At 38.8% G+C, this 23,129-nt stretch overlaps 1 protein-coding gene and 1 long non-coding RNA gene across 16 annotated transcripts in view; one reads left to right on the forward strand and one right to left on the reverse strand.

The window, feature by feature from the left end:
• MYCBP2 (MYC binding protein 2) overlaps positions 1-14,445 on the forward strand; it is a 297,109-nt gene extending 282,664 nt beyond the window's left edge. For all 15 annotated transcript variants that reach the window (XM_036249657.1, XM_036249659.1, XM_036249660.1 and 12 more), the window contains 8 exons: positions 158-290; positions 1,398-1,501; positions 2,791-2,979; positions 3,724-3,831; positions 4,990-5,199; positions 8,225-8,332; positions 8,874-9,039; positions 13,867-14,445. In XM_036249657.1, the coding sequence (XP_036105550.1) occupies positions 158-290; positions 1,398-1,501; positions 2,791-2,979; positions 3,724-3,831; positions 4,990-5,199; positions 8,225-8,332; positions 8,874-9,039; positions 13,867-13,982 (1,134 nt within the window). In that variant the 3' untranslated portion in view covers positions 13,983-14,445. The remainder of the gene's footprint in view (positions 1-157; positions 291-1,397; positions 1,502-2,790; positions 2,980-3,723; positions 3,832-4,989; positions 5,200-8,224; positions 8,333-8,873; positions 9,040-13,866) is intronic.
• LOC118622282 lies at positions 3,751-21,154 on the reverse strand. The gene is made up of 3 exons (XR_004958028.1): positions 21,102-21,154; positions 5,250-5,308; positions 3,751-3,824 (listed from the first exon to the last, which is right to left on the reverse strand). It is a non-coding gene; the product is annotated as an uncharacterized LOC118622282 (long non-coding RNA).
• Positions 21,155-23,129: the final 1,975 nt, after the last annotated feature.

The following is a 23,129-nucleotide window of genomic DNA, read 5'->3' on the forward strand; positions in this document are numbered from 1 at the left end:
AACTGTTGTGGAGATTAAAGAGAAGATTGGAAATATCTGGAACTTTTAGAGTGCTTACTAAATAGAAGCCATTACTGTCATTGATTAATTAAAGTTTATACTTTTCTTTCAGAGTCATAAATAAAAAAAATTTTCCCTTTTTTTAATGGTACAATAGGTCTTCAAAGAAGAAGAAGAAGCTATAAAGGTTGACCTTCATGAAGGCTGTGGTAGAACCAAATTGTTCTGGTTAATGGCACTAGCAGATTCTAAAACAATGAAAGCAATGGTGGAATTCCGAGAACACACAGGTAAAACAGGATTTAAGATTGAACCATGCCTATTGGTTACCATTAAATTAGATGTTAGTTTAATTATTTAATGTGAATAATTTTGAGTATATTACAAGTGATTATTATGACATCATTGATCACTATATCAATATATTTAATGATTAAATGCTCAGTGGCAGAAAGAGCATCAGACTAACAGCCAGGAAACCTGGTTTGCCACTAACTAGCAGTGTGTATAACTTTGGGCCAGTCATTTTATCTCCAAAACATGTGGGTTTTGGTTTTAATTTATTTATAAAGTAAGTCTGGTATATTCCCAGTTTAGTTACATTAAATCTTGTAAGTTCTCAGTTTTCAGTACCTCTGTCATCTGCCATTTGACTGACACAAATTCCTGATGTTAGAATTGGGTATAAACCTGAACAATCATTTAACTTTAGGTATGAGTAACTTTACATGCTACAAGATCATGGTCTTTTTTTCTGAGCTGATTTAAGTTCAGTGTATTACTATTATATTTAGAATTTTTGTATCTGTGTTCAAAAATGATCTTGGTCTATACTTTTGAAATCTCCCTGTTCTTTTTTGCGTTATTCTATTCTTGTTTTTATGGATCTATTCCTTCTGTTCAAATTGCTTTATTATCTCTACTTCCTTGAGTGGGAATTGTTTTTCAAGTTTCATATTCTCTGATGAGGTTTTCTTCTATGCATTTTAATATTGCCATTGTAGAAAGGTACTTAAAGCTTTCCCTTCCTTCTGTGTATTTTATTTAACTTTTAGTGTTATATTTTGTTATTGTGCTTTTTTTTAGTAGGGGGTTTGCCATATCTGCTCAACCTGCTATCTTGACTAGAACTCTAGTCTATTTCTTTTTACCGAAAAAATATAAATAAATTAGTTAATAATTTATTTGGCTTTAGATATAGCTCTTTAGTTTCTTACCCCTTTTCTTGTATATTTACTTTGTAATTAGTGCTTCTTCAGCTCTAAGACTGTCAGGCTGATTTCCCAGTGATGGCAACTGATGCAGACCCGGTTTGCTTGTTTGTTTTTAACTAATTATATTAAAATATGCAGAAAATACTCTTCTGGAAGATTTTTCTTTTTTCTGCTTGAACCTAGGCAAACCCACCACAAGTAGCTCGGAAGCATGCCGCTTTTGTGGTTCCAGAAGTGGAACAGAGCTATCTGCTGTTGGCAGTGTTTGTTCTGACGCAGACTGCCAGGTGAGTATCCCAGTAAGGGTGGCACATATTCCCACCTTTACTTCATGTCAGTAAGAGTTCGAGCTCAGCATCACTTGTTTTCTAAATCAGTGCATTACCCATGTTAAGAGCTGGCAAGTGGATCAGATAAAGCACTCAAGCCCAAACCAGACTCTTTTTGTGTGTTTCCCATCAGCATATACAGTTCACAGTTACTTTTGTGCTAAAAACAGTTAAAAATCTATGAACTATATTTGCTTTGCCTCTTATACATATTTTTTTTTACTTATTTTCCTAAAATAAACTTACAGTATCTGAAAGTTCTTTAGACTTAATCATCAGTACACATTCCATGTTTTCCAATTTTTTTTAATCCTTACCCGAGGATATATTTCTGTGGGGGTTTTTATTTTATTTTTTATCTTATTGTTACTTTAATTTTTTTGTTGTTAATCCTCACCCAAGGATATTTTTTCATTGATTTTTTTAGAAAGAGTGGAAGTGATGGAGGGAGGGAGGGGGAGAAAGAGAGAGAGAGAAGCATTAATGTGAGAGAGACAAATTGATTGGTTGCCTCCACATGACCCTGACCTGGGCTGGGGATCAAACTTGCAAACCAGGTACATGCCCTTGACAGGAATCGAACCCACACCTCTTCGGTCTGTGGGCTGACACTCCAACCACCGAGCCAAACAAGCCAGGGCTCTATTGGTTTTTTAGAAAGAGAGTGAAACATTGATGTGAGAGAGCAACATCAATTGGTTGCCTCTGGTACATGGCCTGACACAGAAACCAGATATGTGTCCTGGCCAAGAATCGAACTGAGACCCTTTGTGGCACAGGATGACGCTCCAATGAACTGAGCCACACTGGCCAGTGCTGTCCAGATATTTTTGATTCTTCAATTTAATGAACAAGAATTTGGTTAGTGCCCAAATAGTGAAAGATACCTATATATTTTTTTAATCCTCATTTTGGTGAGCAGGTGGGTGGTAATGGGGAGATTGTATGTCAGTAATTTTTTTGCTTCGTGGCTATGCATGATAACAAATAGATTAACTTTGTAATTTACTTTTTATCAGCATTCCCTTTACATGGAGTGAAATTTTTTTAAAACATATTAAAAGAAAAATAGACTTTGTTAATAATCCTAAAGTATTTTCAAAGAATAAAAATTACTTTATTGTAACTTAGCCTTAATATGTGTTTCCTGTAGGACTATATCTTGGAAAATTATTATAATGGATATAATTACTAGGATGTGTGCTCTTTTTGATATTTTGTATGCCATTGTAATTCATCTTTAATAGGAATATGCCAAGATAGCCTGTAGTAAGACACATCCTTGTGGCCACCCATGTGGAGGTGTGAAAAACGAAGAGCATTGTCTGCCCTGTCTACACGGCTGTGATAAAAGTGCCACAACACTGAAGCAGGATGCTGATGACATGTGCATGATCTGTTTCACTGAAGCGCTTTCGGCAGCACCAGCCATTCAGGTTGTCTCAGCCTTTAAAATATTAAATGGTTCTAGATTATCATTGGGAGAAAATGTCCCATTAACACCTACCAGTTTATTAAAGAGAAAATTCTGTCTCTTATATTCTATTTACATTATGTGTGTTTAGTTTTAATTTGTGATTTGTGTGAGCCTAGTCAGTAAAATGTATAAAATGTTCAGAAGGGATGAAAAATAGATGATCCAGTATCTACCCTCTTAATTTTCAAAATCCAGAATGATATTTAATAACATTATATAATTGATCTATACATAATAATGCAATGATACATACCTCTATATATAATGTATATACATATATCTATAATAATAATATTATAGAAGTTACTCTTTGCAAGATACCTTTTTATACTTTTATTGGTTGCTCACTTATATTTCTAGTTCTTATAATTCTAAGGTAATATTCTAAAAAATAAATCTTAAATCTTTAAGTCAGTGGTTCCTATTCTTTTATAAGATACAGAACTGAGTAACTTTGCATTTTTCCTAACCCAGCTTACTCTCTATAAGATGGCATTAATATATGTATGCTAAAAAACTGAGAGAAGCTAAAGACCTAGTTAATGTCCTGTAAAGAGTAGGAAAGGGCTAAAATTTCACTATACTAAATTTCTTGATTTTTCTCTTACTTGTTTTCAGTAGCACCATACATTGAATAATCTGCCAGTTACTCATGTTTATCATTATTACATTTGCTTATATCCTTCTCTTTTATTTACTTAAGCTGGACTGTAGTCACGTATTCCACTTACAGTGTTGTCGACGAGTTTTAGAAAACAGATGGCTTGGTCCAAGGATAACATTTGGATTTATATCTTGTCCCATCTGCAAGGTATGGAAAGAATCAGGGAGTACCTACTTTCTATTTCCTTTCTTTCATCTTTAAGAATAAACCTGTGTCAGTATCTCTCAGTGTCCTTCCCCACTTACTTTTTTACCACCATCCCCCATCAGTTTCTGCTCTCTTTATCCAGGTGGTACCTGAGAATATTATAGATCTCTCTATTATAATGCATTTTAAAATAGTAATTGTCAATTAAAAGCTAGTTAAATTAAGCATACTGCATCGTGAAACTCATTTAGACATCATCAAACATTGAAGGACATGCTTACATCACCGCTTTCAGACCCCCCTCAGAGTTTACATCATGTGGCATGACAATGGTGACTACCAAAAAGAAGAATGAGCCTGTGGCACTTGTAGGTACTGACACCTGTCATTTAAAGAGTGAAATCTGAACTTTCAGAGTCATTTAGAGCTCAAATAAGAAAAAACTTTTAACACATCTCTACAAAGATAGTAATAAGCAAAGTAGCAAGTTGTTCTGGCAAGCTAATAATAACAAAAAAACCTTTGTTTAAGAATGTGATTAGCAATGCCTTCTCTATTAATTCTTCATTTTTTTCTATTTAGTTCTCCCTATTTTTTTAAGATTTGCAGACTGGTATAAAGGGTATAATATGGAAAGACTTAACACAATTGCTTAAACTGAGAAATGATAAAAAAGATTATTATTTACTCTCTTGTCTCATACAGTGTCACCAAAAGAAGATCACATTTAAGAAATGATATATGAAAGTGGTAGATAAAATATACTGCCTGCTTATTTATACCATCTCACATTCTACCCTAGCTCCAAGGAACCAAAACACACACACACACACACACACACACACACACGAATGTGTCTTATTTGTGGCAGCAAGGTGATAACCTTTTATTTTCACAATGGTCGAGGCAGCAGGAGATATGTTTCATACTCAAGAATATGAAGCTAATAAAATTGAATTTTCACATTCTGTGCCCTTATTCCCATTTTCCCTATTCTCAGGAAAATACAGGCTTGTGAGGACTTTACTTTTAAATGGCATTTTATTTAGAAAATTTTGGGTTATTTCCTAGCACAGTGCTTGGCAATTTGGTACACACTGTTTGTTGAATTAATAAGTAAATGATTCTCTTAAAGGATGTTCATTTTTTAAATTTCAGAACAAAATAAATCATATAGTATTAAAAGACCTGCTTGATCCAATAAAAGAACTCTATGAGGATGTCAGAAGAAAAGCCTTAATGAGACTGGAATATGAAGGTCTGCATAAGAGTGAAGCTATCACAACTCCTGGTGTGAGATTTTATAATGACCCAGCTGGCTACGCCATGAATAGATATGCATATTATGTTTGCTACAAATGCAGAAAGGTATGCTATAAATTATATTAAGAATTTTTAAGAAGTAGAGATTACCTTACCTATGTGATTAAGAAGTTGAATTTGTATACCGATATCCAATTATTCTTACATCTTAAATCTGAAATTAAAAATGAGAAAGCTTTGTACTGTTTCATGTTGAATTTATTTACTTAATTTGTTTTGGGATTTTTTTTTTTAACCTATATAGAGTATTTCCAGAACATGAAATATTTCTGTATACAAGCTACTTACCATCAGTAATAATCTCCTGTTTTCCAAATTCATTTGGTCCTTGAATAAACTTCTCTTACTTGACTCTTTTGAGCATTTCCTCCTTAAATTCTTACTTCCTTGTCTTCCAGGACAATAGTATGTATGTATGTGTGTGTGTGTATATATATATATACATATATATATATTTTATATAGTCCTTTCTGCTCATTTATCTTTAATGCCCTCCTAGGGTTTCTTTTCATTCACCTGCCCCTAACATATTTGCTTCCCCAACACTCCTTTTTTGGCTAACAATGCCTCATCTTTGGTGACCTCCTGTACACCCATGCCTTTGTCAACCACCTATAATGTGATGACCTTCTAAAATTTTTGAGATTTAGATACAGATATCCAACTGCCTTTCAGACATTTGTATTTTTCACAGATAACTTCAAAGTCCGTATGTCCAGTATTACATTCAGCTTTGACTCTCACATTCTCCAATATTAATTTACAAAGTCCTGTCAATTCTGTCTCCAAATCTCTCTTGAGGGTTTTTTTGTTTGTTTTTCCCTATGACATCTTCAGCAAACCTAATGATTTTCTTTGGTAATTATAGCAGCCTTCTTACTGAACTCCTTTTGTGGAGCCCTTAACCCCTCCATGCCATCCTTTATACTTATACTATTTTTCGTATATTACTTTTTCTCAAATCTGATTGTGTGATTGTTCTACTTATAATCCTGTAGCCTTGCCCACTCTTCATCTCATCCCCCAGTATGCTACCATTGCACCCTATGCTATAAAATACTGAACAACTTGTAATTCCTCAGACTCGGCCATGTCTCTCACTCACTGACACTTCATACCATTGCATAGGCGATTTGTCTTCATGAAATGCTCGTCCCTGTGTCCCTCTGGCTGTGCATTTTACTCTCACCTGCCACCTGCCATACATATGTGCTCAGGTGCAGAGCCAAATATGTCACACTTCTGGATTCAGAACAGGTTTCACCTCCTCTGTAATGTGCCCATGCCTACCCACCACCACATGATTTAGAAATCTGACACCCATCCATCATAGCACTCATTACTCTGCATTATGACTACTTGTCAGTTATCTCTGCCCTGCTCGATAAGCTCCATGAGGACAAAGACTGTGTTTTCCCATTTCTTTGTCTCCAGTACTTGGCACTTACAGGACACTAAGTTAATTAGAAAATGAGTAAGTGAACAAAAGAATCAGTAAATGAAAGATGCATAGTCTCCCAGTGTAGCAAAAAGAAAATACAGATAGTGCATGGAAGGGTAGATGGTAGCCAGAAAACCAGACAAATATACATACACCCAAGGAAAAACCAATACTGTGTATTTGTGAATTGTATTGTTACAAATAATAATACATTATTTGTGTGTTTAATGTACTAAACATCATAAATGAGTATTGTGTCACCACAAGGATGGTAGTCAAATGTCCAGGAAACCAACCAGGATATCTGGGAAAGTAAAACATCTGGAATAGACCCCAGGACAAATGAAATATTCCTGAAGCCAAATTCAGCTGGTAGATAACCATTTACTAACCTCTGTATCAATGGAGCCTGTCTTTTGACTGGTTTTTCTAGTATAAATAATAGATTTATAGTGACTCATCTTGTTTATCCTCAATTATGGACATAGCTTTTTTTGCTATGGAACATGTGGATGTAGATTGCCCCAGTTATAATTGACCTCACTTACTTTGTGCCCAGAGCAAATTCAGTTAAATCATTTGTTAGGATAATTTCATTTATTCAAGTATCCGTACTGGATACTGTTTAGTTCTTGCATATAGTGTAGCTTTATAAGTGTGAGTAGTATTCTGAACAGAAGTATCAAATTTGCCTTTGCTTTAAAAATTTTTTATATGATTAAAATTGATTTTTTTTTCTCATTAGCCTGAGGATTATAATTCTATATGATTATTTACTTTAGGCATATTTTTTGTTCTTCAGTATTTAAATGGGAGTAAAATGGAAGATGTTTACAATTTCAAAATGATGAAAAACTATTCAGACTTTGCCCTGAAGAAGCAGTTTCTCTTTTTTATTTAATATCCAATTTTGATATTTATTTGGAATATTATACATTTTTTTTTGTCTTTATTGATTTTAGAGAGGAAGGGAGAGGGAGAGAGAGATAGAAACATCGATGAGGCCCTGGCCGGTTTGGCTCAGCGGTTAGAGCGTCAGCCTGCGGTCCAGAGAGACCCGGGTTCGGTTCCAGCTGGGGGCATGTACTCTGGTTGCAGTTTGTCCCCGGTCCTGGTTGGGTCGTGCGAGTGGCAGCCACTTGATATGTCCCTTTCACATTGATGTTTCTCTCTCTCTCTTCCTCTCTCTCCCTCCCACTCTGTCTGAATAAAGAATGGAAGAGTGTCCTCGGGTGAGGATAAAAAAAAGAAAAAGAAAAAAAAGAAACATCGATGAGAGAGAACATCGATTGGCCACCTTCTGCATGCCCCACCTGGGGATTTGGCCCACAACCTGGGCATGTGCCTTGACCAGAAATCGAACTGGCAACCTCTTGATGCATGGGTCGATGCTCAACCACTGAGCCACACCACCGGGCATGGGATATTATACATTCTTTTGTTATTTTGCTTTGACATTACAGTGTTTGGACTTCCTACTGTAAACATGGGTCCATTCAGAATTGAGGAACAGCTTTATTTCTTATCCTGATCTGCAAGACCTCTTGACCTTATTTCCACTATGCCCAAACTAGATCTACCATGGCAGAGTTTCTGACCTGCTATAATCTCAATGCATTTTGTCCCTAGGCATATTTTGGTGGCGAAGCTCGCTGCGATGCTGAGGCTGGACAAGGGGATGACTATGATCCCAGGGAACTCATTTGTGGTGCCTGTTCTGATGTGTCCAGGGCTCAGGTGGGTAGAACATTGTATTAGAAAGGATAATTTAGAAACATTAAATTTCTATTTTTTAATAATAATATAGTCAGTATGGTAGAAATGGTATAGCAGGTTTTCCCCCTGGCATTTCTGATGTTTATTTTGGATAGAGTTTGTATTTTATAATTTTGTCTTCTGTAAAATAATCACAATATTTCATATTTTTAGATTTTCCCCTCTTTGATAAAATCTTCACAGTACATCTGTGAGACTGATAAATGAAATATTACTAATTTTTCAACTTGGCTGACCAGGAAACATTCACAAGGAAATTACATGGCTAGCTTATAAACAAAATTAGTTATGATGGAGCTGGGATTAGAACTTGAGACTTGTCCAGATCTTTTGGGCAAAGCCATATATTTATTCATTTTTTAAATGTGTATATCTTAATTTTTCAATCAGTTTGCAGAGCTGTGTATACTCTCAAAATAAGAATCACTGCTATATATAAGATTATCATAAGTATAATGAAATAGATTCACTATAATCTTGTGTCTATTTTCTTTTGCTATAGATGTGTCCAAAACATGGCACAGACTTTTTGGAATATAAATGTCGCTACTGCTGTTCAGTGGCTGTCTTTTTCTGTTTTGGAACAACACATTTTTGTAATGCTTGTCATGATGATTTTCAAAGAATGACCAGCATTCCTAAGGAAGAACTACCACACTGTCCTGCAGGTATGCTTTCAATATTTTTAAGTATGATGGTATCCAGTTTTATTTAATGATTACCTGAGAAATCTTTGTTTCAAGTGGCAGAAATCCTAGTTCAAACTATCCTAAAGAAGCAAGCGGGTTCCTTGGATCTTAAAAACTTCTAACTTTGTGAATGAAGTAAAAAATAAGATCCTCGCCCTGGCCAGTTTGGCCCAGCGGTTAGAGCATCGGCCTGCGGTTCAGAGAGACCCAGGTTCGGTTCCTGCTAGGGGCATGTACCTTGGTTGCAGTTTGTCCCCGGCCCTGGTTGGGTTGTACGGGTAGCAACCACTCGTTGTGTCCCTTTCACGTCGATGTTTCTCTCTCTCTCTTCCTCTCTCTCCCTCCCACTCTATCTGAACAAAAAATGAAAAAATGTCCTCGAGTAAGGACAAAAAGAAAAAATAAGATCCTCATCATGAGTGAGGAGTTAGGAGCTATAATGGAGCAGATTGCTTACAGAATGAGGAGGAAGTCAACTAAAGATTAGTAAAAGGATTGCTGTTTACATGTGAAATTTGAAATATAATGGATAACAGAACCATTTAAAGGGGTTTTGTAGCCCTGGTAGTTTTGGCTCAGCGATTAGAGTGCTGGCCCACAGACCAAAGGGTCAAGGGTTTGATTCCTGGTCAGGGGCATGTACCTGTGTTGCAGGTTCAATCCCCAGCCCCAGTCTGTGTTGTGCAGGAGGCAACCAATCAATGTGTCTCTCTCACATCAATGTTTGTCTCTTGCTCCCGCCCTCCTTCCCCTTCCCTCCCTTCCATTCATTTTATCTAAAAATTAATGGAAAAGTATCCTCTGGTGAGGATTAACAAAAAAATTAAAATATAGAATGACTGGGAACTGGCAGTGTAGTAAGTATCAAAAAGCCAATGGAATTAAAGAAGCCACTGAAAATATAGGAGAAATGATGATCTGTGAAGGTCAAGCTGAGAAAAGTCAATATGAAACTAAAAAGAGACTGAAAATTTGGAAGAGGTCAGGAGACTGGTGATCACAGTGAGATGGAATAACAGGCTTAACGTAGTGAGAGAAGTGGAAGGAGAGGTAAAGGTGACCATAGAAGGGAACTGTACATGAGCTATGTCTCAAACTAATGAAAATACATACAGAAATACATACACCACAATACACAATGTTGTTAAAGCTGGGAAGCATACACTTTCTCTCTCTCTCTGTTTAATCCTCACCTGAGGATTTTTTCCATTTATCTTCAGATGGAAGCAGGGGAGGGGAGAGAAACATCAATGTGAGAGAGACACATCAACGACCCTGACCAGGGCCAGGGACTGAAGCACAACCCAGGTACATGCACTTGACCGGAATCAACCCCATGACTCTTTGGTCCATGGGCTGACGCTCTAACTGCTGAGCCAAACTGGCCAGGCTGGGAAGCATACACTTTTATCCATTTCTTATCAGAGAGCAAATGGTAGACCCTGAGGTGCCTCTCAAAATTGCAAATACATCTACCCTTCAACAGTCCCACCCGCACGACCCAACCAGGACCGGGAACAAACTGCAACCAAAGTACAAGGCTATTCACTGCAGCATTGCTTGTAATAATAAAAATTCATAAACAATACAAGTATCCAGTATTGGGGTGGTTAAACACTAAGGAATATACACCATTAAAAAAAGAAAACTGCAGCCTGGCTGGTGTGGCTCTGTGGTTGAGTAATGACCCATGCACCAAGAAGTTCCCAATTCGGTTCCCAGTCAGGGCACATGCCTGAGTTGCAGGCTCAATCTCCAACAGGAGGAAGCTGATTGATGTTGATGTCTCTCTCTCATCCATATTTCTCTCTCTCTCTCTCTCTAAAAAAAAAAAAATCAATAAAAACGTATTTTAAAAAATAAAATAAATAAAGAGAGTGCCCGGCTGGTGTGGCTCAGTGGATTGAGCATCATCCCATGGCCTGAGAGGTCCCGGTTCGATTTCCCAGTCAGGGCACATGCCTGGGTTGTGGGATTGATGCCCAGCTAGGGGTGTGCAGGCAGTAGCTGATCAATGTTTCTCTCTCACATCGATGTTTTTATCTCTCCCTCTCTTTCTCTCTAAAATATCAATAAAACTTTTTTTTTTTTTTAAAAGAGTAAATATAGTGTGCTGCCTTTATTAGAAAGGAGGAAATTAATATATATATTTGTTTATATTTTCATAAAAATACTGGAAAGATACACAAGACATTAATAAAATTGGTTAACTACTGGGGAAAACAGGGAAGATGGGGAAGAAATGGGGCAAAGTGACTTCTGTTTTTATTTTTTTATAATTTTTTTTTCCTTTATTGATTTAAGAGAGAGAAAGAAGTGAGAGGGAGAGAGAGATATAAACATCTATGAGAGAGAACATCCTTTGGCCGCCTCCTGCATGTCCCCTCACCCCCTGGGGATCGGGCCTACAACCTGGGCAGGTGCTCTGGCTGGGAATTGAACCAGTGACCCCTGGTGCATGGGTCGACGCTCAACCACTGAGCCACAGCGGCGGGACTTCTTACTGATTTTTAAACCATGAGAGCTACATTATCTTTTCAAAAACAAAGATAGTAAAATAAAGAGGTTGTTTTTTTTCTTTGTTAATCCTCACCTGAGGATATTTTTCCATTGATTTTATTTTATTTTTTAATCCTCACCCAAGGATATTTTCTTGCATTTATCTTCAAATAGAATGGGAGGGAGAAAGGAAGGAAGAGAGAGAGAAACATCGGCGTGAGAGAGACACATCTAGTGGATGTGTTGCCGTCAACACAACCCCAACCAGGGCTGGGGACAAACCGCAACTGAGGTATGTGCCCTTAGTGGAAACCAAACCCAGGATTCTCTGGTCCGCAGGCCAACACTCTGAGCTAAACCAGCCAGGACTTTCCATTGATTTTTAGAGAGAGTGGAAGGGAGGGAGGAAGAGTGAAAGAGAGAAACATTGATATGAGACACACACATCCATCAGTTGCCTCTCATACAACCCCCCGACAAGGGCTGAGGATCGAACCTTCAATCTTGCAGTCCAGGGTCTCATGCTCTAACCAGTGAACAAATCTGGCCAGGGCAAGAGGTTTTTGTTTTTTAAGTAAGAATACTTTTTGCTATTTGCTCATGTCAAATAAAAATGTTTACACTGTTACACCTCTAAAAACCTGTTTTTTTTTAATAGTAGTAGTGGACTTTGAAAGAAGATCAGAAAAATGTGATCCTAGAGTGTTCAGGGTAATGGCCAGAATAGAGATGTGAGGCATCATTAGCAGGAGGAAGGTAGTAGTGGTCTGGAGATCAGCAAATGAAGGGAATGGAAAGCGGGTAGGCTGTGTTCTAGCTCATTTAAGCTTGAAGGGAAGAGGTATTATTGACTGAAAGTTGTCGGATAGTGGTCTGGAAACCAGGAAAGTCAATCTTGCTTCCTGCCTTTATGACACGGAGGGCTTAGGAGATAAATAACTAAAAAAATACTAAAAACAAAAAGGAAGTTAGCTAGTAATAAACCAGTGTTGCAGAGAACAACAGTGGCGGTAGTCACTGAGAGGAGGAGGATGGTTGAGGCAAGGGCAAAGCCTCACCTCCTACAGTTCACATGATCATCCAGGTCAGCCAACAGAAAGGACTTTGTCCTGTAAACAACTGTGAATCACAGGAATGAGGCAGGAGAGGGGTTAGATGGCAGAAGGAAGGAACTGACGTCCTGGGCATTTTCACATTTATTTTCTCACCTCATTTTTACAAACTACAAGATAGATAGTAGTATCCTCCACATTCACAAATGGAAAATTAAGGCCTAGAAAGGTTAAATACCTGGCCTAAGATCAAACACTTAGATTGAGGTGTTCTTTTCCTGTCTCTCACATTCCTCTAACTCATCCATTCATCTCGAGAACTGAAGAGAATTAAAGGAGAATTCACAGTGAAATTGGCAGGGAAGATGGCCAGGCAGTTTACTTAGAAAGACAGAAGGAACAATTCTCCAACCACTGTCAACCATTAATTTTAATTAATACATGGATGAAATCAAGAGTCTGGATTAAGAAGTTAATTAGGTAATCTCTGTCTGTCCTTTCTAAAATGTTTACTGATGACTATTTTGGTATTAGGATATTTGTTCGTATGAGCAAAACAAGGCTTTAAATGATGGAAAAAGGGGTTTGGGGTCTATTTTTAAGCCTAGTTTATCTTTTTTATTATTTACACATTTAACTTTCCTAAAGTGTTTCTTCCATAGTATTACGTTATCGTTCATATTTTTAGGCTGATTAATTTTTATCTTTTACTCTCCCTCCCATATACTTTTTAAAAGAACACTGATGACCAGTCTTCCCATTTTACCAGTGTGTGCCTTTTTTTTCAGAGAAGATGGAAGGGTAACATGGCTTATTTACACTTAAATTTGTTTCTATCTGGAGAAAAACATTTTATACAGAAGTCTCCATATTTCCTCATCCAAAATAATTTCCTGCTGGACTAAATTTAGGAATTTTTGCGACCATTTTTGTTCATTGCTCTTTGCTTAAAATGATGAACGGAATTCATTTATTAACAGAAAAAGATCTGTAGCTCATAGTATTTATCTCCAGGCAGGATGTTGTGGGTAAGGGACCATGTCCCATGTTCTACATATACTGTATATCTGGTATGTTGACTTTTTTTTATGGGGAACGTTTTTACTTTTGCAGTTAGAAAAAAATTTTTAATTTTATATTTGCATAACCATTGTCATATTTCTTGAATAATTTATCAGTGATTTATATTTACACTAGGTTTATATGTATATATATTTTTAATTATATTCTTTTGCCTTCTTCAAAATGTATACAGGTCCCAAAGGCAAACAATTAGAAGGAACTGAATGTCCACTCCATGTTGTTCATCCACCCACTGGGGAAGAGTTTGCTCTGGGTTGTGGAGTGTGCAGAAATGCTCACACTTTTTAAGACACTCAGATTCCTTTGTCTATGGAGAGAAAAGTTGCCTTCATCCCCCAAGCGGATGTAGTGAAGTTTAAACTGCTCAGGATAAGGACGGGACCATTTTTACATCCATGAAAATGAACCATTCACCATGCAAGAAGGATGCCAAATACCATGTACATAATTCTTGCTATGGAAAGTTTCCCCATTAGTTCGGTTTATTTTCTTTTGGGCCAAGACATCAAACTTGTGAGGTGTTTGCATGTGGCCATTACCGTCATTGGCCTGTGAAGCATTGGACATTTATAGATAATTGATATAAAAAGAATCGCCATGCCCATGGACTAAGAATGATGCTGGCTTTCAAGCAAAAATGAAAAATAATCATTGTTTATTGTATACTGCCTTTTTGTAATCCTGTACAATTGCATCACGGGTGGGGATAAAAGAGAATATTCTGGTTTATTTCCTAGACTGTTATTTAAAACAAATTGTGTTAGGATGGCATATAAATGTAATAAGTATCACATTGTACATAAAGATATCAATGTTTGTCCTTATAAGAATTACTAAATTACAAATGCAGTTTCATTTAAACTTCTAGGTTAAGTTTGAGCCTGAACTTTTAATGAAGTGCAATACTGAGTGTGCCTCATTATCTTGCAGCTGTAAACATATTGGAATGTACATGTCAATAAACCACTGTACATTTTTATACAGTGATAAAGCATAACAACTGTGTAAGGTGTTGCTTGAGAAACATAATTTAAATATTTTTAGGATCTAAAACTACATCCAGTTTTCCTTGGGAAAAAAGTTACTAACATAGTACAATCATGACTTGTAAAACTGTTAGGAAAAATAGCAGTAATGAAGTACAATGTTGGAATCTTAATTAAACACTGGATAAAAGATATATGTGTTAAACGGGCATATGCCAAACACAGAGGACAGCATTTAGGAAACTGACCAACCTATATCTTATTAACCAGTACCTTTTAGAACTTTTTAAAAAGTACTCAACAAAGCAATGGCTTCTTTTTATCTACAATAGCCTACAGTGTGTTTTGGTAATTTTTAAAATAGTTAACCCATGAAATTGCCAAATTGTTTATGATTCATCATAAAATTGGATTATGTTCACTTCATGAGACCAACTAAAGTTTTGACAGATTTTATCCTAAATTTCCTCTGTTGTAAATATGTAAATTACATGTGCCCTGACTGGTAATCGAACTGGGACCTCTCAGTCCATGGGATGATACTCAACCCACTGAGCCACACCGGCTGGGCAAGAGAATGTTCTAATAAATTTCATTAAAATGCCTAGGCGATCCCTGGCCAGTTTGGCTCGGTTAGAGCGTCGGCCAGTGGACCGGAATCCTGGGTTCGATTCCTGCCAAGGCCACATACCTTGGTTGCATTTCATCCTGGCCCTGGTTGGGGTCATGAGGGAGGCAACCAATTGATGTCTCTCTCTCACATTGATGTTTCTCTCTCTCTCTCTCCCTCCCACGCTATCTGAGGATAAATGGAAAAATATTCTCGGGTAAGGATTAAAAAATAAATAAAAAATAAATGAAATGCCTAGGCCAAATGCTTCATGATAGGAAAAGTCATTGTTAATGGTTTTTTGTTTTTTGTTGTTGTTGGGAGTGGTGTAGCTAAGAGGTCTTTGGGGCTGCATCTTGAAGAATAAGTAGCATTTCAAAGGGCAGAAATGTAGAGAAAGGCATAAGGGGAAAAGTATGTAAGTAGAAAATTCTAGAATGTGGTAGAACAACGAGTAGTCTTACATCCCTGGTGTTGGCGACCTTGCTGTTAAAATTAACTGAAGATCATAAAGAATGATCTCTTCATGATGCAACTTATGGATCCACTGTTTAAGAATATGGGCTGCCTGAGCAAGGAAGGACTGAAACAGTACAGAAGGTCCCCCTTTGTCTAAATAGGATACATCTGAACCATCACTGTAAAAGAAACAATACTTTCTTTTAAAATCTTTGAAGAGAAGATTATGCAAACTGTTTTCCCTTGTAGTGAGTGGGCAACCATGCCTTAATGTTACAAGCAATTTTTAACTGCCCAATGTGTATGAAAGCAAGAGTAATTTGTTTTCTTTAAGGGTACTTACAGTGGTCCCAGGCCAAGCTGAAAGGGTTGTGGGCAGGACTCGTTCAATTCCAACCTCTAGAATACCTTGGATTAATATTCGGTGAAAAGAACCTGATACCTTAAACTGAAAGGGGTCCTGAAGATATTCACGTTTATATCCTCTCACATTTTTGTTTCTGACAAGGGCCTGTTGGGGCTCTACCTATGTTCAAAAGACATTCCAGAATTTTCAGGTGACAGCTTTTTTCTTCAGAACATGTCCTTCTGCCATGAGGATGTTGGGTGACTGGTATCAAGAAGGGATGACTCTGCTCCTGAGAGAACCTCTCAGGACCAGGTTCTGCCTCTCAGGGCCTGCATAGGAATCTCTGCCTCAACCTCTTTCTCCAGCCCTCACCTATCACAGTAGTTTCGTCCCATGCTCAGGCTTATGAGAGGACACTGAGGGCACAGGCTCAGGACTGGCTTTGCATGTCTCCAGAATGCACACAGTACGGAGACAAGCAGTTCGAGAATGCAGTGAGGCCACTGTAAATACAGTAGACTGAAACTCACAGGCCACAGGAGTGAAACTGACCTTGAGAATGCCACAAAGGTAGGGGATGTCATGGACACTTGAGAATTGTAAAGAATGCCATTTTGTATCCATTAACTTTGCTAGAAAATTGATCAGCTCCAGTGTGTAAGTTGTAGTGGAAAAGAAAGGAATAGGGAAACTATCAAGATGGCTTGACTAGCATGAGTTATATTCTAATAATAAAGGAAAAAAGCAACAACGCCCTATAATATATACTCACAATGACTTCACTTATCTTCATTTATGAGGAAGCATCTCAAATTCAGAAAACTTAGATTTTAGGAATAAGTTATGACAAAGCACAGGAGGGAGATGGCTTTGGCACTTGTTTGGTTCAACTGTGCACAAAGGCCATTTTCAAATGCTGTGTGTAATACACCAGGCAGGAAACAGCAAAATCACAATCGTGTTGGGGAGTCTGGAAGGAAATTTTCATTTCCTGTTCTATTTTCAGGCTGAGAAAAAGCCATTTTTCTTAAGCAGTTTTCTGGCTAGATTGTTTAGGTCTAAAAACTCCTTATTCTATCAATACAGTTATTTGTGGGGGAAAAGCAATACTCTGTATTCCTTCTTCATTCACAATGGTTAATTATTTGCCTTCTTTTCCAGATGTTTTAGCCCCACCACCTCTCCCTGCCCCCTTTGTCACTGGATTCCAACTGTACGTGGTTACATGCATTTCTCACGTTGGCTGTGTAATGAGACGTTGCCCCTCATTTCCCTGAAAACTGCCAACAGTACATAAAGAATGATGAAATTGAAACCAGAAGACTGAGTTCAAGCACCAACTTCACCTCTGTTTTGAGTCGGACGGCACTTATCATTTTTAGTCACAATTTCTTAGAAATAGTAATACCGAATCTAAGTCAAATGACAAAATATTTACACTAGCGCTATATCCTGTGACGAAGTGAAGAGTAAAGGAGAGAAGACATTTATTTAACACCTTCTAAATGGTAGGTTCTGAATTATAGGCATTTTACTAAACTCCTCCCAGCAACTCTAGGGTAAAACATTATTAATCTCATTTTCGCAGATGATTTTAAAGGCTTAGAGAAGTTAAATAACTGGCATTAGATTCTAGCTAATTTGGATTTAGCTAAAAAAAAAACAAAAAAAAAACCTTAAGATGTGAATCAGATAGTTCTGTCTCTCAAATCCAAACTCTTTTTACTACATCATGCTATTACTATTACATTACCAACTGGTTCTATCAAAAGATGTAATTTATGAAATGGTAACTAGACACTTGTAATGTGGGCAAGATTGCAAAGGACCAACACAGTATTTGCCTCAAGGAGTGAGTCCTATAGATCCAAAGGCCCTCGGCTCAGCTCTCCTCCCTTCATTGGAGACCCTACCTGGACGGGGGCAGTTAGCTGACAGCTTCCAGCTGCAGCACCTGTGGGGTCCACCACAGTATCTGATCCAAGTCAATGACAGAGCACAGCAGGGGTGTTGGACATGGCCACTTCTGCCCAAGGAAGCACTCCTTCTTGGGCAATCTTCCTTCCCCCTGTCCTTTCCTAGATGCCAAAACCACATCACAGTCTGAGGGCTCTTCCTGCCTACTCCTGCTCCCTCACCCAGATCTCTCTCAGGCACTACCCCCCCTCTCAGATTTCTTGCACCTCTAACTTTATCTTGACATCTGCTTCCTACAGGACATGACTGACAGACACAACAGGGTAATACATTCTACATGACTTACTTTGGGTTGCTTCATTGCACAAATAACATAAAGGAGCCTAGGAAAAATACATAGACTATAAAAGATAAATACTGGAGGGAGTTACAGTGAAGAGAAATCATGACAGAAAAGCCAAGGTTAGAGATGAGTGTCCGGTAAGGAACCATACAGTCTTACATTCTTGCTAGAGAATAGGCCATGAACTTCACAATAGGTTTCTTAGCTAACAAAGCAAGGCAGGAAATGTGTTCAGTTACAACTTACAATGTTCATTTCCTTAAAAACATTAATGCAGGTATTTAAGCCTAGTCTTGAAGGAAGTTTGGACAAGCAAAAGAGGAAAGAGCATTCATTCCAGGAGAAAGTGTGAGAACTAGCACTGATGTGCTTCTCAGAAGTCTAAGCTGTTTTGCTTCTTTAATTCATTTAACAAATATTTGAGCACCTGTTCTATATCCACACTTGACGGTACAGGCTCATGAGAGTGGGAACTGTATTCCCAGTTGCTTAGTAACCATGACTGACACATAGAAGGGACTAGCTGTATGAGCTAGTCAGTATATGTGTGCAGCTCATGTGCCAGGTGCTAAGAATGTGACATTCACAGAACACAAATACATAAACATTTAAACAATACAAAGTTATTAAGTATTATAGTCAAGGTTTTCTAATAAGAGAACAATTGTTGAGGGCTGGCAGTGGCTAAGCACTGTGCTAATGCATGGGTGTGGCAGGCAGAATGACAGGCCCCCACTTACGCCTGTGTCCTAATCCCCAGGATATATGAATGTGTGACCTTACATGTCAAAAGAGACTTTGCAGATGTGAGTAAGGGTACAGACCTAGAGATAGGGAAACTCCTGGATTAACCTAATAGGTGCAATGTAATCACAAGGGTCCTAATAGGGAAAGGGAGGCAAAGTCAACGCCTTGATTTTAGCCCATTTTGGACTTCAGACCTCCAAAATTGTACCATAATATATGTGTTGTTTTAAGCCACTGGGTCTGTGGTAATTTGTTACAGTAGCAAATTTCATCTTCTACAAACCTATGAACCACTATTTTCCTTTTGCAGATGAGGCAACTGAATCTCACAGAGGTTTTGCCAAAAAAAATTTAAATATCTCAATAATTTTTTAAACTGCTTACATATTGAAATAATATTTTTGATATACTAGGCTTATATTTAAATAAAATTAAAATTAAACTCACCTGTTCCTTTTTATGTTTTTTAAAATGTGGCTTCTAGAACATTTTAAATATATGTAATATGTAATATATTACATTACATTACATAAAATATATGTAATAAATATATGTAATTTAAAATGTTCTAGAAGCCACATTTTAAAAAACATAAAAAGGAACAGGTGAGTTTAATTTTAATTAAACCCAGTGGCTTGCATATATTTCTAATGAACAGCACTGGCCTAGAATCTCATTCTCAACAGTTTGGATTTTATCCCCAATCTTTGGATTTTTTTGAGCAAGAGATATGTGGTTTAGGAATATAATTCAGGAAGCAGATCAGGAGGTAGCTTGAAAAACACTCCCTGGAGCAGAATAGTTGAAAAGTTCTGCCTGTGGTCTCAGGAAGAGTTGATAAAGGTTCTTGTCAGAGTCTCAAAACACACTTCTTTCCTTTGAGGAGCTTACAATCTAATTTTAGATGGTGTTAAAATCCAAAGAGATGGCCTAAATGGAAATGGTTTGTTCAGGCTAATTCTCCAGAGAGGGAGGTGTATGCTGGAGTAACTAAGATGGGTGATGTAGGGTTGCTGAGGCAAGATGCCAAGAAGTGAGTGTCCCTATTCATGCAGTTAGAGCCGAATGTAACAACAGCAATGTAGCTACCATGTACTATTTGCCTGCGACCAAACTACTGCTTAACATATGTTAACTCATGTAATTCTCATGACAACTCTGTGTGGTGGTAGTTCTTTTACAGAGGAGGGAACTGAAGCACAAAAAATTTAAGTTGGAACCTGTCCAAGCTTGCATAGCCAGTACAGGCAGAACCAGGACCAAAATCTAGGCTACACCCCAGACGCACATCTTCTCCCTCCTGATGTGGAGCAGCCTTCACTGAGCAGCGGGGACTTGGGGCTCTCAAGTCTAAGAGCCAGGAAGGGGATGAGGAGACAAGTGTTCCTCCTCCTGTGGGGAAACACCAGACTGGAGGAACTGAGAGAAGAAAGCTTCAGGAAAAGGAGTGGGATTGAGGAGAGAGAAAAAGAGGTCAGAGTAGGAAAGAACACTAAGTCAAAAGGCCCTTCCCTTGTATGATTCAAAGGAATGACTCAGGTAAAATTAAAAGCTCTGTTCCTCTTCAACTCAACTGCTCTTCAGAGATCTACCTGCCCCTTAGGAAAGAACTTCATGCATCTTTCTCACAGTAAGATCTGTGGCTCATCTGTCAACTTGGAAGGCACCAAAAAGAGGCAGTTGTCATGCCCATTTTTCTGGGGCCCCATCTAAAACCAGCCCAGCACTAGTGACCACCACCCCTATACTACTAGGCAGAATTGCCCACAGTTAATGGCAGCTATGGAGATGCCACCCCACCCCCACTCCCAGATACAGGACACAGTGAGACCAAATTCCCTAATTGCCTTTCAGTGAGAAGGAAAAATCCTTTGAGACCCAAGGAGGAGCCTTTCCAGGTCAAGTCTGCACTGGTAAGGAGTTCTGGTTGCAAGCAAAAGAAAACAAATTCAAAATAACTTCAGCAAACAAGAAAAACATGCAATCAATGTGATACCTCCAGTCCTTGGTAATAGAGGAGAGCCAGAGCTGGGGGCTCTGGCTCTGTCCCTCTTCTAAGTCCTTTCTGCATCTCTTTTGCTGGTCTTCTTTCTCATCACAGAACACCTTTTTCTGCATTTCCAACGATGTGGTAGAAAATGATCACCTATAGCTCCTGGGTTACAAACGCAAGCATCCAAGGAAGAGATTAATAAAGCTGACTAAACTTTGGTTTGTTTTTTATCATCACATGGACTGGCAATGCTGAACAGAGTCAGTAATAAAATATTTTTGCCTGCTGGACCAAACTCCGTAGCCACCCTCCTCCTCCCACCAGAACTGATAAATGCAAATACATATTTACCAATTTAAAAAATAAGTACAAGTTGTTTTATTTTTTTTCTCTCAAAAAGATTGAATAAAATCTTTAAATAATAGGAGCGGGAGCATTTGATAGGTAAAGTGTGCCAAGATCCTTGTCTTCTTTAGGGAGAGGATAGCCTATAATGAGGAATTAAAAGGAACTCCAGTTGAAAGTTTTAATATATATACTCCGTATGTTTGCTGATTTAATGTGTTTTGCTGATCATTTATAATGTTAACCTAGCTTTAAACAAATGGACCTGCATTTGGTTTGTTTTTTTTCATCTAATAATCATTGCCAGTCTCAAGACTTCCTGTTGTCCATCATCCAGTCACTGGGGGAGCTAAAAAATGTTGCAAAAACAGGGACAATCAATTATGTTTCAAAGACTTTGTTCAGTTTGACTTAATGATCAGATAGTCAGGTCCCAACAGAAAACACTGGCATTGTCCCACATGATCTGAGCGGAATTTTACACATGGCTTCCTAGCTCAATTTCCCCAGGGAAGTGGGAGAGTGGAGGGCCCCCTAGGCATCCCTGCCTCCTGCTCTCTGAGACATCGGTCAAATGGTTGAGAAGACAGCTTTAGATGGAAATTTATTTTTCTTTATTTTTGAAGCAGGCAGGAAAGATGGTGCATGATTCAAGTTATGATTTTGCACCTAACGACATAATTTTTTAAGAAAACCCAATTCTTGTAATCCCCAAATCCAAATTGTTAAAACAAGTTGCCTCAACTTACAATAGGCTTCAGCAAAGGTTTTCTTTTAAATAAGCATTTACTGCTCCTTTACACTTTTTAAAAAATATGATTTTGTTTTGTTTTTTAGAGAGAGAGAGAGAGAGAGACATCAATGAGCTGCCTCCCGCACCCCCCCCCCCCCCCCGGGGATGGAGCCGAAACCCCGGCATGTGCCCGGAGCCCTGCCCTAACCTGGACCTCTCAGTCCACGGGAGGACGCTCAACCCGCCGGGCTTCACACTTTCCTTATTGGGTGGCACAGAGCTATTTACAAATTTCAGGAGACTATCCGCCTTATAAAGTAGAGGCAGTTTTTAAAAAGTATAACTCATTTTTTTTAAAAAAAATTAAGAAATACAAGCAAATACTTAAAATCTAAACATCAGCTGTAATCCCCGCGTCAACAACGTCCCCATTCTGGTACGTGTCCTCGCGGGTTCTTAGAACACCTGGTGGACACGAGGGTGTGTGTATTTCAGAGCCGGGCTCACCGCCCGGTTCGCGCGGGCGTGACCACGCGACCGCGCCCCGCCCCGCCGGCGCGGGTGTGTCGGCGGGCCGCACCCCGTTTATCCCTCTGCCCGCGTCCAGCGGCCCGGCCCGCAGGCTCCAGGGGCTCCCTCCTCCTCCTCCCGAAACTTTCCCGTTTCAGCCGCAGACAGTCTCTCAGGCTCCCGCTAGCTCCAGCCCTCCCAAGTCGGCTGCACAAGGAAAAGCCCCTCAAGGCAGGAGGAGGCAGGCGGCCCACCCGCCCTCTGCAACTGGAGGCGGAAGCCCGCAGCGGCGCGGAGCGGCGCGCACTCGCGCGTGGGAGCCGCCCAGGCCCGCCGTCCGCGAGCGCGCCGCAGCGGACACGCGCCCTCCCCTCGGCGGAGACGCGCCGGGGAAGCGCGCGGCCGCGAGCCCCGGGCGCCATCTTGGAGACGGAGCCGGGCCG

The sequence above is a fragment of the Molossus molossus genome, unplaced genomic scaffold, assembly GCF_014108415.1.
Source record: "Molossus molossus isolate mMolMol1 unplaced genomic scaffold, mMolMol1.p scaffold_m16_p_9, whole genome shotgun sequence".
NCBI lineage: Eukaryota > Metazoa > Chordata > Mammalia > Chiroptera > Molossidae > Molossus > Molossus molossus.